This window comes from Anopheles funestus, chromosome X, assembly GCF_943734845.2.
Source record: "Anopheles funestus chromosome X, idAnoFuneDA-416_04, whole genome shotgun sequence".
NCBI classification, from domain to species: Eukaryota; Metazoa; Arthropoda; class Insecta; order Diptera; family Culicidae; genus Anopheles; species Anopheles funestus.
The window spans coordinates 13,090,502-13,106,628 of NC_064597.1; the positions used below are offsets into that span (position 1 = coordinate 13,090,502).

Sequence of the window (16,127 nt, forward strand, 5' to 3'; positions counted from 1 at the left end):
CTCCTTTACGCAGAAGAATAGTGATCTTTAACAGACTCAAGGAACCTTGAGCTAGCTGAGCTGTTTGGCAGTGCAGATATCCTGATGGTGGTCAATGTCGGAAGGATACGATGACTGTGGCACGTGATGAGGATGTCGGACTCATGGCACGATACGTAGAGGAATACATCGAGCTCGTTGGTTGGATCAGGTGGAGTGCAGCCGTGGATGAAGGACTTCAGCCCTGGACCGAGTTTCCTGGAAACGGATTGGCGACCTGGCCATGTCTTCGCGACCGTGAGTTGGCCAGGAAAAAAGAAGAAGAACTGACTCAAGTAGAGAATGTAAAAATAAATTAACTTAATTCTTTTTTAAAAGAATTATTTGCCATGTTCTATTTTACCAACAAGTTAAACACCAATAGTAGTTGAGTTGGATAAAAACTTAATCTTTTATTGATTCGTTTCAGTATGGGTCAGACGTTTGTTTGTGATATTTCCGTACTTAAAAGATTGTTACCTTGGATTGCAAGTCGTTGAAAGCTATTGTTGTAGAATTGTCATTTCATCAATCATATCTTAGTAGGGACTAAATCTCTTTCGTTGCTTTTTCTGGTAAAGATTGTGAAACATTGTGAGAAGCATTCCAATTACTTGCTATCTCGCATGTCGTTTTGCTGCCTAGCTGTGTACCGATCCGGACGAAAATGAATCAACTTGACGGGTTTGGCACTTGAGTACGCGGTGCGTACATTTTATCTCCGTTCCAAACAAAACCTTATATTAAACACAGAAAAAATATATAGACCTAGAAGTAGTTTAAGGGGGAAGGTAGAAACACAGTCCTTATTGTCTACACTTTACGCTAAGCTTAGTAATCGATAGGCACATACCAGACGGGGTACTGATTAGAGGCGTGTACTATGTGAAAATACCCTATTGCTACTAGAAACTGTTACTGCTTTTCTCACCGGACCTACGTTGAAAGTGTTTGATTTTGTAGCGCACTATTAGTATGACGATGAGCAGTATCGGGATGACTATTATCAGCACGATACCGAACGACGTGCTCGTATTGCGTGCAACGAACTCTTCCCCACCTGCAATGACACGTGGGAGAAAAGAGAATGAAGAATGCAAATGAACGGTTCCCATTCTCCCACTTTCCGTCCGACGGGACTTCCTAATGCACCTAAAACGTGGTGTGTTTCAAAATTTAGGATGGTACTAGCTTGAACATGAAATAGGCATTGCCATTGCTGTGCTGTGCATTTGAGGATACCGCTGTCGCCATTAAAGGCGTGTACGGGAGGTATGGATCTCTATATAAGTGTTGTACCACAACGCGGTGACTTGTCGTAATGTCAAAGGATGGAGCTGAAACAACTACTCCGGCCACATACCTTAGGTTGGCTGAAGCATATACGCAGAGCACACCTGTTCAAGGGGTTTTGCGCTTATCTTATCAGAACACTTCAATAAAACATGGCCCCTTGCGCTTGATAGGGGGTTTTTGCTAAATATATATATGCCTGGTTCGCTAACTTCACTGTCTGGTGTCGTACTTAAAAAAGAAGATAAGATTAAATTCAAAACTGATGGGTTTTCTTACTAACAGAGTACTGAAGTCATGCAAACTGTAATGCTATTTTCTTAGTGTGCTGAAAACTACACAAAACTCTCCTACCTCATGACTGCCATGGACATATTTTGAAGAAAAAAATAAAGAACACACAACACTGACCCACTAGTTGTGTGTGCGTCTGTGTGCGCGTGTTTTTGTCTGTGTATGTGTGTGTGTGTCGGTATGTACTCGTATTATACTGATACAATGAAGATGTCGTGTTTCGTCTGTCAAGATACATCTCGTTAAACCTCGGTCGAGCGACTGTCCATGCGATTGGGCAGTCCAACATTCTGCACCAATGGTGTCGTTGGGCCCTGTTCGCCGGTGTAGTAGCTGCGGCTAGTGTTGGGCATCGGTGACAGGTTGCCGTTCTGTGGTCGGCGTTGATTCAGCGGTGAGTTGTCCTCGGTGGCGAAGCTGCTGACCTGGTCGATATCGCTGAAGGTTGGGCTGTAGGCACCGTACGTCTGGGTGGGTGACTCCGCTCCCGCCTGCTGTTGCTGGCGCTGCTGTTGCTGCTGGGCCATCGTCACGGGTGGTGGTGGCGGCGGATATCCCTTCGGGTCGTCGTCTTCCTCCTCCTCGCCAGAGAACATGCCCGCCTGCTGCAGCCCGCGCTGACTACGCCGACCTAGTTGTTTTTGATCAGCCAGGTTTTTATACTCGATATCGCGTGCAACCTTAGCGCTATATTCACCTCCTTCCGAGGATGTAATATCTTCTTCGTCCAGGTCCATCTTCTTCGGCTCGAACTGGATGTTGGGTTTGCCCTCGAGTGGTTCATTCGTCCGGTAGGTGGCATCGTACCGTAGCGTCTTCTTAATCGTGGTATCGTCGAACTCGCTGTCATCGCCCTTGCGCAGTGTTGCCCGAGAGCCGGAACGGGACGGAAGCGGCAAACGCCAGTCCGGGTCTTCCTTGCGCTTACGCTTGCGCAAGCAGTACACGCCGCACACGATACACAGCATCAACGGTATGATAACAGCAATGACAATGCCAATCGCAATCCAAGCCGTACGACGCGAATAGAACACACCACCTGCAGGACAATGCAAAATGGGGACGTGTTTGTGAACGTGAACGTTTGGATGTGTCGGTTAAAGGTTAGTCGGGAAGCGTTAGTCGATGGTTTCGAACGAACGGAAATTCACGGCGAGATAATGGTTGAGCTACACGTACGCATGGTGCAGAGGAACTCCCACCGAGATGCACCCGGGGTTTTTTTTTGCCATACTTACGCAAACATTCCGTGTATCCGTACTCCGGCACGTCCCACTGGCCGTTCTCCATGCAGATGCGACGTGAGTCGCCGATTAGGAAAAAGCCTTCATTACACTCGAAGGATACGCGTGCACCGGGTGTGAAGAGGAAGTTAGACTTACGTCCAAACCGAGGCGTCTCCAGAATACCACACGATATGATACGTCTAAGGATATAGGTAAGTTAACGTCAATTAGTCGCCATTACAAACACCATTACCCGGCACTCTGCAATCGAGTAGTATCTTACTTACTTATCGTTTACCGTCTGTATGTTAATCACACTCGCATGATAGTTTTTGGTGAAGTGTGCCATCTCCCGGCTCAAGGACATACCGTAATCAAACCGACATTGGTAGCTCTGGCCGCACAACTCTTCCGCACGCTGCACATCCTGCGTTCGGTTCGGTGGTAAGAATTGGCTCGGCTCACGTACAAAGTTCGGCACAAAGCTAGTATTTGCAAAATAACTAGACGTTCGACCGAACTCTCGCGTAAATAATGCCTGCCCCACATTATCTATCTCGCGATCCGTTAACATCCCTGTAGCAGACATAAAGTAAAAAACCGTACAATGTAAGACGAGATATCTACATATTTACACCATCGCTCAGCAAAGTACTTACAGTGTATCCCAAATTGTTCGTGTACATTCTGGAAGTTGTTTATATTGGGTGTTATTATCGCTCCGCCAGGTGTTACGAGATCGTCGGCCATATCCCAACTCCAGTTGCCAAACAAACCAGTCGTTTTATTCTGTCAGGTGGAACGAATCTATCAGTACGGGAGTTGTACAGCACTTGCTGTGCATGTGAGACACTTACGATAAAGCTCCAAGGTGTATAAACCCGTGCCGTCATGAAGCCATTGTTTTCTACCACCTCCACACCGACGCCGGACGAGAACATGATGACAACCTCCGATTGGTTCAGAATGTACGTCGGCGTGTACACGGTAACACCGTGGAAGTGCTGGAACTTGAGACTCTGCCGATCGAAGTAGATACGGCGCTGGTCGGCAAACACATCCAACCGGTAGCGCCATTGTGCTTCCCGTGGTCTTAAGCGCACCTCAATAATGGTGGACGTGTTACCGCGTGCTGCAATCGATGTCAGCTGCGTTGCCATCACTGGTCCGTGGATGTTGCGTGCGACCTGCTCGAACCGACCCTGCACATCGATGCGTTCCTGTCCATTATTACCCCGCAGCAACACGAACTCACCCATGCCGTTGAACGTGTACTGGAGTCCATCGAACGTGACAATATGTGGATCGCCAAATACGCCGGCAACACCAGGCGACTGGTATGCGATACAGTCCTGCGAAGGACGACGCTCAAACCGGAACGTTTCACATCCGACCGCCTGCTCATCCTGCCACATGCAGCAGGAGTAGTATGGACGTACATCGTGGAACCAGGACGACAGTGTCGGTACCTTGTTTGCTTCATTCCACGGTATCTGACCGATGTTGTGATTGCGGCGTGGTCGAGAACCCCACATCTGATCGTACGAAAGCATCAGATATTGGTTACGATCGTAGCAACACTGCTGCTCTGAGCCTTGGATCGTCGGTTGACCAGATCGTACGCAGTGTATCGCACCACGGTGCTGCAAACAGGTCGGATTAGAGTCTCGATCACAGTCCGGATCGGGCAGGAAGCGGCCCTTGTCGTGCAGTGCGTGTTCCAGCATACACGGACAGATTGGTAACTCATGGGCAAAGTTTCGTAAAAATCGATCCGTACGCAGCCAGTTTTCACAGAGTGCCCGAGGCCAGTTTCGACCATGTATACGCTCCCATTGCGGACCGAAGTACCATCCAAGGGGAATCGGTTTAGACCACAAAATGCTACGAAAAAGGTAGAGCAAACATAAAGCATATGATGTGATGGTGTATGGAAACGTTCTCCTAATTTTACTTACGGCGAAATTCTTAGATTGTTGAACTGCTCCGGGTTGGTGAGATTAATCTGAATGAAACCGAACTGCATGTCGACGGTGCGTGGGTTGTCCCGCATGCGATAGTTTGCCGGCACGATCGTGTACGCACCCGTATTAGTGAGCTGCGTCTCAATCATGTCGATAAACTCCAGCTCTGGGCGAATGGTTGCCTCGCGGTAACCCCACAGCGATATCTGCACGTTAGCGTTCAGGTTCGTCGTCAGATTGAAGCGATTCCAGGTGATGCGGATCTCGTTTGGATTGCGCCGATGCACATCGTCCGTCTCGAAGAAGATACGGTCGGTGGCGGTTGCCGGCGTCTCGACAAAGTATCGCCCGCGCCACTTGAACCGGTCCGTACCGATCGAGATCTCGAAGCGGATGTAACCTTGTGCTTTGAGGAACGGTTGAATGCAGATGGCACGGTTCGTGTCGACGACCGTACCGACGACTTCCTCCGTATCGAACCGACACGCGATACGATCCTCCCGGGTAAAGCATGGCCCAGTAATGTTGACCACCGTGCCGCCAAGCATGTTGCCAGACTCCGGTGCAAACACCAGTGGAAGATGTGATGCGTCAATATCCTTGTTGCATGTACCGAGCATAATTCGCTCGTCGATACGGAAGATGTGACGACCTGGGAACCCGTTCGCCCAACCACGCCCCGTCAGATCGCGCAACACGGACGCCTGGCTGTAAGGTTTATACTCGTAAGCCTGCGTACCGTTGCCTGCATTGAAACCGATCTGCAATAAAGCATCCCAAAACGTTTGGTTAGAATTCGTACGAAGGTGTCCTTTGCTCAACTATGCTAGACTTACATAGGCCGGAACGCCACCTTCTCCACCGGTAGTATCACCACCGGCTTCCGTATGCGAGGACCAGTTAATTTCTGCGTAATTAAATATAGCGTACGTGTACACTTCATCGGTAGCCAGTACCATTTGGAACGAGTTAGTCTGATGGGTAATGAAAATAAAAAATGATATCCACAGGTATGATATCAGTATCAGACGGCTCACAATGCTACTATCATACCACGCCCACACACTTACCCGGTAAAGTGAATTATCAATACCACCGGCGAAGCTCATATTCTTCCACGTTGTAATGATGACGTGCTTCGGTACGAATGTATCCGAACCGACCACACCCTCCCGTATATCCCACATGACACGCTCACGCATCTCCACACCTGCGCGATCAGTACGCGTCATCAGATCGCGCTCCATGCGGAAGTACACACCGGCCGCACGCTGATCATAATCCGTCTGGTAGATGCGCCCGATGCGACATTTCGAGAAGAAGATACCGATGAAGGAGGGATCGTTACGCTGCGGCCAATCCTTGATCGGAAAGGACAGCGGGTAGGTGTAGTGTTCCGGTGGATCGGAGAACTCCAGAAATCCGTTCATCGACACGCGCGTATAGTTAAACCGGAAGCCAAAGAAGGGCAGCTGAAAGTTGAAGTTCTTGTGGACCTGCGGCATTGAGGCGTGTATGTCACGCTGAAGATCGCCAGTATCTTCCGGGCCACCGCGATCATAGAACGGGTACAGGAAGTTACGCCGGATCTGTGCTAGCCGTGTCGGATTGATCGTATATCCACCATCAATGCTATGATTCGGAGGTTCTTTGGGCTGAACGCGATTTATTGGATCTGTCAGAAGTGGTAGTGTGTGGTAGAAAAAAAAAACATGGCAACCGTGAATCAACTCCCTTCAATAGTACATTTCGCAACCTTCATCCTACTCGGTACATTTTATCTATCGCTAGGTACTGTTATCAGATAAAAAAAGTCGCATACAACCCTCGTCTTGTATGTTCGAACGATACGGTTTGAGAAAAAAAAATATGAAAATACTCCAAACCCTAACCTCGCTTCGATATATATGGTTAAAGATCAAAACCGTACCAAGCACTTCTTATCCAACGTTTATTAGCAAACTTGAATCGATCAACTTCCATCGGACATCATACTTCTGCGTACATTGTCCACCATCTTGCCCTTTCCAAACATTGCATTATTGGTATCCGTTATCATTTCAAACACACCCGTTATCAAGATAAGGCACCTCGTTTCACCAGCAATGGAATCGAACGTGTAACATTCCAGTGGGAAAATTGCAACATACAACCGTCGCAACTTCCACACTCCATTTCACCACATAGGCTCTTGTTTCACATACAAAAAAAAATACCACCTCAAGGTAATGTAATATCCAGAGTATGTACAAAAAATGCTCTACCCACATTGTGACCGGTCTAATCTAATCAATAACGAGCGTTTGCGCAAATGAATGTGTCATCCATTTGCCTCGACTACCGAGAAGAACAGGTGCGATAAGATAAATATGTCTTTAGACAGCGATATAAAAATCGGCCAAAATCGTTGAAACATATTTTTGTTCAATTTTAAGCTGCTGTTCTAATATGTTGCGATTCTAATATGCTCTATAGTCCTGCTCAAGGATTTTTACCTGTTGCATCATAGTAAGCAATTCTTACCTTCCCAGTTGTAGTTGGTATCGGATAGATCAAGGCCAGACAAAAAGTCATCGTAGTTGTAGTATCTACCCTTCTTATCCTTAACCTCGTCACCACCCGCCGTATCCACGTCCACAATGTCCTCGTTCGGTTTTTGATCGGTGTTTTCTTGGTCGTCCTCGCTCGGATCGCTTTGCTCCGCCTCTGTTTGATCTTCACTTTCCGGCACTACTGCACCGTAATCATCCTCACCACTCGTTGCGTCATCTTGATCTTGGTCGTACTCCTCTGCGACGGCATTGGTTGATAGAGAGATCAGCGATACCGCACAGAAAAGCAGCAGAAGTAACTTCCACCGCATGGCTGTGCTGTGGTGCTATTCGCGCTCGATTGCTTGTTGAAGGTATCACACGGATAGACACAAACAAATGTTGGAGCTACACTAGCTCCCCAACACAATTCTAGACGATCCTCCGCAGAACACTACAGCATGCACCGAAACACTATGCACTTCTGCGGGATATGGCAAGTAGCACTAGTCAGACCACACACTAAACACTTTACGTTTGGATTTCGGCACCGGTCAGAATGCCCAACCGCTTTGGGCGTTGTCTTGTCGATAACTGGATAGCAGAGCAGGTGCTTACGCTGTTTCTGATGGAGCGCTGGGTCCGTTACAATCACCTTGCGCTCCAGTCCTTATCGGAACTCTTCAGCGGTGGTACTGGTTGAAGAAGAAAGATAAGCTGAAATGAGAAAAAAAATAACCAGATAAGATAGTGCAAACTGAAGCATAAATGTAACGTTCCTCCAGTGCGTAGCAATTGCCTTGGTGGTTCTCCCAAAACCCAAATAGGACACCGGTAAAGGGTTTTGCGATTACACATTGAGAAGAAAAAAGGTAAAACACCAGCAAGCGCAGATCCGCTAGATACGGAGCCCTTATTTCCTTCTTTAGTGTTTTGTCGATCAACTTGTTGAGTAAGTTAGTGTCAACAGTGTGCGTGTGTACTCTTATCAGCGAGATAAAGATAGGGTAAAATAGCTGGAAATAGTATTCAGCAATTGAAACTGTGATTCACGGTTGGCTGTTTCTCGGAATGCTAACTGATACATACCAAAGGTATGTTTAACTTACTGTTTCGTTGCATGTTTTTCTTTTTCCTTCCGTCAACCTTATAAGGTTAGGGTTTAGCTTACTATCGGAACTAGTGGAAGATCGAAAATTTTGATTCTACCTGTCACAAACTGACCCTCCCTTACATTGACTCACATACGGTGCAACCAGTGCAATTCCGCCATATCACGTACACCCGAACGCAGTACACGTCATCTGGTTGCTAGTAATTTCGCTTTAATGAGAAATTACAGATTGCAAGACTAGAAACTGGAGTTCAGAAACTGCTGGACTCGTATATCTTTTCCTTAACATTATATTCTCCAGAATTCTTAATAATAGGAGCTAAATCTTCTCCACTAACTCACTTCTAGAAGGAGATATTTTCAGTATGCCTTCCAATGAATCACTTTATACCTAAAGTTGTAGTGAGGACACAAAAATGTCTTCTTCGTCTTGTTCTATTGTATTCTTATTCTTATTCTAATCTTTCTCATAAAGGTTGTGTCCTCCCATGTTTGTTAAAACTCTTGTATGAACTCCCCTTTCTCTATTAAGACTTCGACTATTCAGAATCGTATATCTTTTAGTTCGAAAAAATGTCTTCAAATTGTCTACATGTTTTCAACAATGTCTACCATATAGAAAGTGAACATATTTCATAATGTTGGCATGATGAGCAACCCTGTAGCATAGGTCGGCACAGGTCTTACACGACAAGTATGCGGTATAAAGTAGAGATGTGAATTCTCACTCTTTTCAGAAAATTGAAACAGATTGAAAGAGTAGTTATAAGGATTTGAATCTTTTACTCACTCTTTTGAGAGTCATAAAAATATTACTCTAACCTAATCCTTTAATTACTACTTGGCGTGTTTTCATTCACTCAATAAGAGTGAGTAAGTGTTTTGGTACTCTTTTTGAAGTTTTGGGTTGTTACTCCTTGCGGATTTAAATTGTCACTCAATAGTCGGCACAGAGAGTGAGTGAGTAAAATCGCAAAAGAGTCAGTCATTAATCGGCACAGGGAGCCAATGAGTAAAAACGTAAAGGAATGAGTAAAAGAGTCATAAAAACTCCTTGTGCTGGGTTGAAACGCTAAACTCCTTTGCAGTAATCACACTCTCTCTTATTCAGTGTGTACAACTCTAGTATAAAGTCAAAGAACGCCAGAAATTCACGTCCAAGACTTTTGAAGATTCTAGTGCTTTAATAGATGAAGAACTTTTACAATTTTTTTTTGCTCAACCAATACATAAATTCCAGTTTCCAATCCCAATATATTGATTGTGTACAAGATCTATAAGTTTAACTAAAAATAAGGATAGTGGAGGTGAATTTTCCATGAATCATTCTATTCCCACCTAGCATTCTCTTCATTGAACGCTTCAAGTTTCCTTGTAGTGGTTAGTATCAACATCGTGGACGATATGATGATAAGATTATAACTGTTTCCGGTACGCTACTCCAACAATATATGGAGCAGCGCTAGTCAACCAACACACATGGAAAATGGGAACGACTGCAACGATATTCTAGTTTGGTATGACCTATTTCTACCAGATCAAGATGTTTAAGATGGTGAACAAACAGAAATGATTACATCTAAGGACATCAGTCACTTAACTTAAAACTTAGCTTAAAAATGGATATAAATTTTATTAAGAATCATTATTAAAAGATCAACTCTTTAGAAGGATATCTACTTTAACGATTATCCCCGGTTCTGTCGTCTAGATACCAGCGCCCTTACCATATCTATGTAAAATATGTTTTTAAACAATAATTTTACTTAACAGCTACTTTTCATGAAATTTACCACTGACGGAAAGTTGCATCTCTTTAAAAGAACCTTTAGAAAACAAACGTTTCGAAGCGAATTTTGAAACCAGCTATATCTATTAGTAATGGGTTCTCGGAATCGCACCCACGGCTCCCAACCGCTTCCGAGCATAGCAACTCCGGCTCCGATTCCGGCTAGGTTAAAAACACGATTCCGCCTGGAACCGTCCGGAGCAACTAGTCGACTGCTGGAGTCGTTGGAACCTTCCGGAGCCGCTTCCAAAATTTATGGAGTCATTCGGAAGTGATTCCTTTTTTTGTCGAATTTACCCATCACTAATATCTATATGAAGAATTTAAATTCTTCAAACAAAAGACGAAACAAACAAAAAATCAAACCACGAAAAAGCTTAATCATAGTTAAAGGTTTGACATACCTATGATAAGCTTTTGGCAGAGCTTTTGTTCGCAAAGGGCCAATATGACAGTTTCGGAAAGGGCACAACAGAGGGCGTCTTAATGAAGCACGCTTTACTTCCTCGTTCATCCAATGTTTTACTACAAAAATCGTATTTTAAGTTACATGAAATGAAACTGCTTTCCCAACCTCGTGGCTTTTTTTTTGTATAGAAATAAAAAATAAAATTTTTATTTCTACCGAAATCATCTTCCTCCTTACACCCACAATGTTATGATCAAGTAACCATGCTCAACATATGTTCAAGGTCGTACGCAAGTATTTGCGCAACACGTGGTTGTTTCTGTTCCAAATTGTTGCCTTCATCGTCAGCAAACGCACACACACACACGCACACATCTTATGCTGCTGAATTGAAGGAGATAACACGTAGCAATCTGCCTTGGTAACGAATGATTTAATTCCCGCACTCCGTCCCTGTGGTCTATGTTCTGATGATGCGTGTTCACGCACACACCCCACAACGGTGATGGGCCGGGTGGGCCCAAAACCACAAACACCATCAGCCGATCGGTCGGTCGCAAAACTTCGGCAGTGGAGTTCTGTGTCGTTACCTCCGTCGTCTCCATCGGTGAAGGTGTGCGCCAGTTGTACGGGTACGCTACGGTTGCGGTAAACGGAAGACACGGTCATTCCGACGGTGGTCAGCGTACAGTGCAGAGCATTCGTTGTGTGGTGCCGTTTCGTACAAGGGCACGCCTCCCACGAGCTTTCGTATAGCTTTTGCTTGGTGCGTACCACTGTACCAGTGATACGACGACCTACACAATGGCTGGGCTCTTTAACCTGCGACGGTACGGTGCATCTATTGCCCGGCACCATCTTCTAACCGGTGGCTCGACCCGTCGCCGACCGGTAAGTATGCGGCTGCTTCGGAAAGGGCCACCAAGTGGACCTCATTACGTAATGTCCAGTGTGGCTACAAAACTCACGATCAACACACCGACGTACCCGTATGCGCAGTACGATAAGCTTCCAGCTCTGTGTGTGTGTGTGCGCTTGTGACGGTCGACTACTCCAACCCGGTCACCTCATAGCTAGCTGACGCGCATCGAAGCCCTAGAAGCATATGGTGTTTTTTGCTCTATCTCCTGCTCGGCTGATTGCAAACAGTCAAACAACGATCAAACGTGAAAAGTTCATTTCACTTTCAACGGCGTACCGTTCCGCCTCCATCACACTTGTCTGCCAGACCGCTCTAAGGAAGGGTACCGTTGCGTGGCGCCTTGCGTAGCTGTCAAGACGACCTTTTCGCGGGCTCGCTAACTCGCGGACGCAGCAACAAACGCAAACAACGTGGCTCTGTTTGTCGTTTTGTGTTGTTTTTCTTTCTTTTCGCACCAGAGTGCCCGGTCCCGGTTACCAGGCCGCAACAGCAAGCCAAAGGATGTTGCGGTTCTGTACAATTGTATGTGCGTGTTAATTGAAGAAAAAAAAATCGTCACATTTTGGACGATCTAACGAACACTGAGTGCTAAAATGTATTCACCAGTAAATGGCAATTTGATTGGGCGCAAAATGTTTGCCCTTTTTATTTAGATGCTGCTGTTGAAATATTCCTTTTATAATTTTGTTTATTTAAATTTCGATTTAAAAGCCTTATTTTGTATATTTATATCTGAATCTGCAGGATATAGCTATCCATCTGCTTATCCAATATTAAACCGATAGCAACAAACCAAGAAATTAATAATAGAAGAATGCATTTGGTATCTCATTTTTTAATCTTTCATAAAATTAATGATTTCTGCTTATTAAAAAAAAACAACACGCAATAGTTGATGCTTCGATGAGCATTTATTCCATCGATGCAGTCATCAACCGTAACCGTAACTAATGCTAGATCGCTATCACGGTTTCTATGTGCACTTTGCAGCAAATCAAAACGATCAGAGACTAATCAAAATATTCCAGCAAACACGGAGTGCATGCACGGCTTCCCTGCGCCGCTAGGCCAGAATTAGTTGCATCTTAATTTATACAGTGCGTTACTATGTACAGTGTGTTTGGTCGCGTGTTTTGATTTTACGGCAAAATGTTATTTAATGAAGTGTTTTTCTTCTGTAACTAATGTAGCCACTGCACGCGAATGTGTTCGGACGTGCACTGCACACCAGCACGGTGCTGGATCGTGTCATTTCCTTCCATCTGTCCGACATCGGTGAAGGTATCCGGGAGGTAACGGTGAAGGAGTGGTACGTGAAGGTGGGCGACGTGGTGGAACAGTTCGACAATCTCTGTGAGGTGCAGAGTGACAAAGCATCGGTCACGATCACCAGCCGGTACGATGGTAAAATTGTGAAATTGCACCACAATGTTGATGAGATTGCGCTCGTCGGCAAACCGCTACTCGATTTCGACGTAGAGGAGCAGGAAGAGGACGACAGTAGTAGTAGTAGTAGTGACAGCAGCAGTAGCTCGGATGAGGAGAGTACAAGCTCGGTCGAAACTGGTGGACAAGTGCCGACCGGTAAGGTCCTAGCAACACCCGCCGTTCGTAGGATAGCAATGGAGAACAAGGTGGATCTGTCGAAGGTACCGGCAACCGGGCGTAATGGACGTGTGCTGAAGGGTGACGTGCTAGAATATCTGCAGGTCATCCCCAAGGGTACGGTTAAGCCCCATCCGTCCCTGGTTAGTCAAGCTGGCAAGGAACAACGCAAACCAGAACCATCCGCTTCCATCGATCTGAAACAGGCAGAAACAATCGTACCACTGAAGGGCATCGCTAAAGCAATGGTCCGTTCGATGACGGACGCGTTGGTAAGCTTTTGCCGTAAAACATCTGTACGGTTCAACCGTTTGCCGTTTTCCATCGGTTTTATCTATTGCTTTCTTTTTCAGAAAATACCTCATTTTGCGTACTGCGACGAGGTAGATGTGACCAAGCTGGTGGAGGTGCGATCCCAGCTCAAGGAGGAAGCAGCACGCCAGAGCATCAAGCTCACGTATATGCCGTTCTTCCTGAAGGCAGCATCGAACGCGCTGCTCCAATATCCAATACTGAACAGTTCCTTCGACGAGTCAGCCGAAAGCGTTATCTACAAGACGTATCATAACATAAGCGTTGCCATGCAGACACCTCAAGGTTTGGTAGTGCCGAATGTGAAGAACGTTGAGCAGAAGTCCATTCTGCAGATAGCGAACGACTTGAACGCACTGCAGGAACGTGGTGCGAAAGGTGCGCTCACACCGAACGACTTTGCGAACGGTACGTTCGCCCTGTCGAACATTGGAATTGTAAGTAAAGGCTTGGTAGGTACGGCCCAGGATGACTTCCTTATGCTTATCGATTTTCTTACGCTCTTTACAGATCGGTGGTACGTATACGCACCCGGTCGTCATTACACCTCAAGTCGCTATCGGTGGACTCGGCAAAACTCGGGTGTTACCACGGTTCGACGATGCCGGACAGGTAGTACCGGCCCACATAATGGTGGTCAGCTGGACGGCGGATCATCGTGTGATCGATGGTGTCACAATGGCTAGCTTCTCCAATCTGTGGAAGCAGTACCTGGAGAACCCGAACCTGCTAATGCTGGGCGCTAAGTGAGATGTTCGGGTGCATAGCACCCGCGTTTCGTGACGGCGAATCCACTGCACGTAGACTACAATCCTAACCCACAATGTGCCGATATTGCATTTACTAGTTGTTTAAGGCTTATATTATCTCACATACCTACGCGAATTCTAACGACTGCCGTGCAGGAGGTGGTGGTACTGGTACTCCATTGAATGGTGTATCGAGCAGAGCTCAGACCAAGAAATTACGTTCGAATCGCTGTGGTGGTGCGTGTGTGGTATGTTTCATATATGCTAGAGTTGCTTCGTATGTCTCCATACGATCGATAGTATCGTGGTTTTTTTTTTCGGACCAAGTCAATAAACGTTAACATCCAACGACGTAACACCGCGTTGCATTGCACAAATTGGGATGCGATTTATCTCATTTAAAAGAAATGTCACACGTTTTTGGTCATCCGCACTAACCCGCGAAGGCATGTACATCCTTACCCATCATCTTCAGTATACTTTGATAGTTCGCCCGCGGTTTAAACTTAGTGAATATGTTTTGCACCTCGTTGATCAGGTCTTTGGTGGTCGGTTCGGCCTTGATCTCTGGTAGGCACGAGTCAAAATAACCAGCCAGCATCGGTGCATAAAACTCATTTTGTTTCGGCCATTTGAATTGATTCACCAGCAAGTAACCTGTTTTCTGGAACATGCGCACCTTCGACATTGGGCGATCCACCGCACACAGTGCTTCCATCATCTTCCACGAGTTCCACTTGCCCATATCTGTCGCCGTCAGGTTGAACATCTTCTCGAATAGCATATCAAACAGCTCCGGATAATTACGATCCAGCAGGATAAGATCCAACCGTTTGGCACCGGTCAGAAGCGCGTTTCGGAAGAATCCTACCGCACCGTCGATCATCGTTGTGTAAAGCGCTGCTACATCACTGTCGTTCAGGGCTGTCTTGCCATCGGCATCGAACACCACAGATCGGGCATCCTGCGCAAACATAGCACCTAGGTACGATTCGTAGTCCTTCTGCTCGACCATGCGCTTCTTCAGGTAGCGATAGAACTCGAGACGTTCCTGTCTCGCTGGAAGCGCGCGTATGAAACCGAGCAGATTCTCGATGTGCTGCGGATGACAGCGTGTATTCTGATAGATCCGATCCACTATATCTTGCAAACGATCCCAAGCGGCAAGAATGAGATACTGCGTAAGCGCTTCCGACGTACGACCAGCCTCAATCGCTGCTATAAGCACACGTGTACGAAGCTCCTCCAGCTCACTATAACTATGCTTCAACTTAGGCGTGTGTAGCAGAGCAGGTAACCCAGCAGTGAACTTGTTCATCTCATCTCGTATCGGATCCGTGGCATCCACCTGCTTCATAATGTGGGTGCGGATAGCTTCAACCGCTTGTTTGATCTTTTCCTCACCCTCCTGGCGCCTTTGGTTGCAAGTGGCATGCAAATCCGCCCGGACGACACTTTTTTCATCAACCACATTCAGCGGGATGGGACAGTATGCACTTGGAGCTACTTCAAAGTATGTACCAGCGACCTTTGTTTCTGTTACTGCTAGCAGCAGTAGACAACCTACCACAAATCGGTAAAGAACCATCGTGATTTAGCTAGATACAGTGGATATACAAACCTTCTTTATATAAGAGCAATACGCTGCAGCAGAAAGCGATGGATTACTTTTTCGCTGTAATGACAGGAAAGCAAATGAATCCATTAATTAATATCTTGGTATTATTTGCATGGATGCAGCTGGATAAATGAAACAGATTCACAAGTACTGTACAAACTCTATCCAAGCCGATCCTCCAACTAATATCGAATATCCAACTAAGGAAACCGAAAAATAACAGGCGAAGCCCTTTGGAGATTGCAGTGCAAATATAACATATTCTTTTAAAAAATCTCCAACA

The 16,127-nt window shown here is 46.0% G+C and overlaps 3 protein-coding genes across 4 annotated transcripts; 1 reads left to right on the plus strand and 2 right to left on the minus strand.

The window, feature by feature from the left end:
* Positions 1-406: 406 nt before the first annotated feature.
* LOC125768258 (protein mesh) lies at positions 407-8,040 on the minus strand. 2 transcript variants are annotated; one of them, XM_049435668.1, is made up of 10 exons: positions 7,319-8,040; positions 5,866-6,470; positions 5,632-5,769; positions 4,790-5,556; positions 3,689-4,715; positions 3,491-3,620; positions 3,119-3,407; positions 2,844-3,031; positions 2,303-2,644; positions 407-2,236 (listed from the first exon to the last, which is right to left on the minus strand). In XM_049435668.1, exons 1-10 carry the CDS (start codon positions 7,656-7,658, stop codon positions 1,848-1,850), a joined length of 4,215 nt encoding a protein of 1,404 aa, XP_049291625.1. In that variant the 5' UTR covers positions 7,659-8,040; the 3' UTR covers positions 407-1,847. The 2 variants fall into 2 exon arrangements, with proteins under 2 accessions (XP_049291625.1, XP_049291617.1); XM_049435660.1 differs by having other exon boundaries at positions 407-2,644.
* Positions 8,041-11,181: 3,141 nt separating this feature from the next.
* On the plus strand, positions 11,182-14,603 carry LOC125767960 (lipoamide acyltransferase component of branched-chain alpha-keto acid dehydrogenase complex, mitochondrial). Its single transcript, XM_049435021.1, has 4 exons — positions 11,182-11,529; positions 12,751-13,437; positions 13,519-13,914; positions 13,988-14,603. The coding sequence occupies exons 1-4, from the start codon at positions 11,443-11,445 to the stop codon at positions 14,225-14,227; spliced, it is 1,410 nt and encodes a 469-aa protein (XP_049290978.1). The 5' UTR covers positions 11,182-11,442; the 3' UTR covers positions 14,228-14,603.
* Positions 14,590-15,814, minus strand: LOC125767978 (uncharacterized). Its single transcript, XM_049435044.1, has one exon. The coding sequence runs from the start codon at positions 15,812-15,814 to the stop codon at positions 14,660-14,662; it is 1,155 nt and encodes a 384-aa protein (XP_049291001.1). The 3' UTR covers positions 14,590-14,659.
* Between the last annotated feature and the right edge of the window lie 313 nt (positions 15,815-16,127).

Bases quoted from the DNA above. Each gene is read 5' to 3' on its own strand.
- LOC125767978 (XM_049435044.1), bottom strand. From the start codon at position 15,814: ATGGTTCTTTACCGATTTGTGGTAGGTTGTCTACTGCTGCTAGCAGTA.
- LOC125767960 (XM_049435021.1), top strand. From the start codon at position 11,443: ATGGCTGGGCTCTTTAACCTGCGACGGTACGGTGCATCTATTGCCCGG. The intron at 11,530-12,750 runs GTAAGTATGCGG...TAACTAATGTAG, and splicing joins GCTCGACCCGTCGCCGACCG to CCACTGCACGCGAATGTGTT. The intron at 13,438-13,518 runs GTAAGCTTTTGC...TTTCTTTTTCAG, and splicing joins GTTCGATGACGGACGCGTTG to AAAATACCTCATTTTGCGTA.
- LOC125768258 (XM_049435660.1), bottom strand. From the start codon at position 7,658: ATGCGGTGGAAGTTACTTCTGCTGCTTTTCTGTGCGGTATCGCTGATC. The intron at 3,032-3,118 runs GTAAGTAAGATA...CTATATCCTTAG, and splicing joins ATACAGACGGTAAACGATAA to ACGTATCATATCGTGTGGTA. The intron at 2,645-2,843 runs GTAAGTATGGCA...ATTGTCCTGCAG, and splicing joins CGGATACACGGAATGTTTGC to GTGGTGTGTTCTATTCGCGT.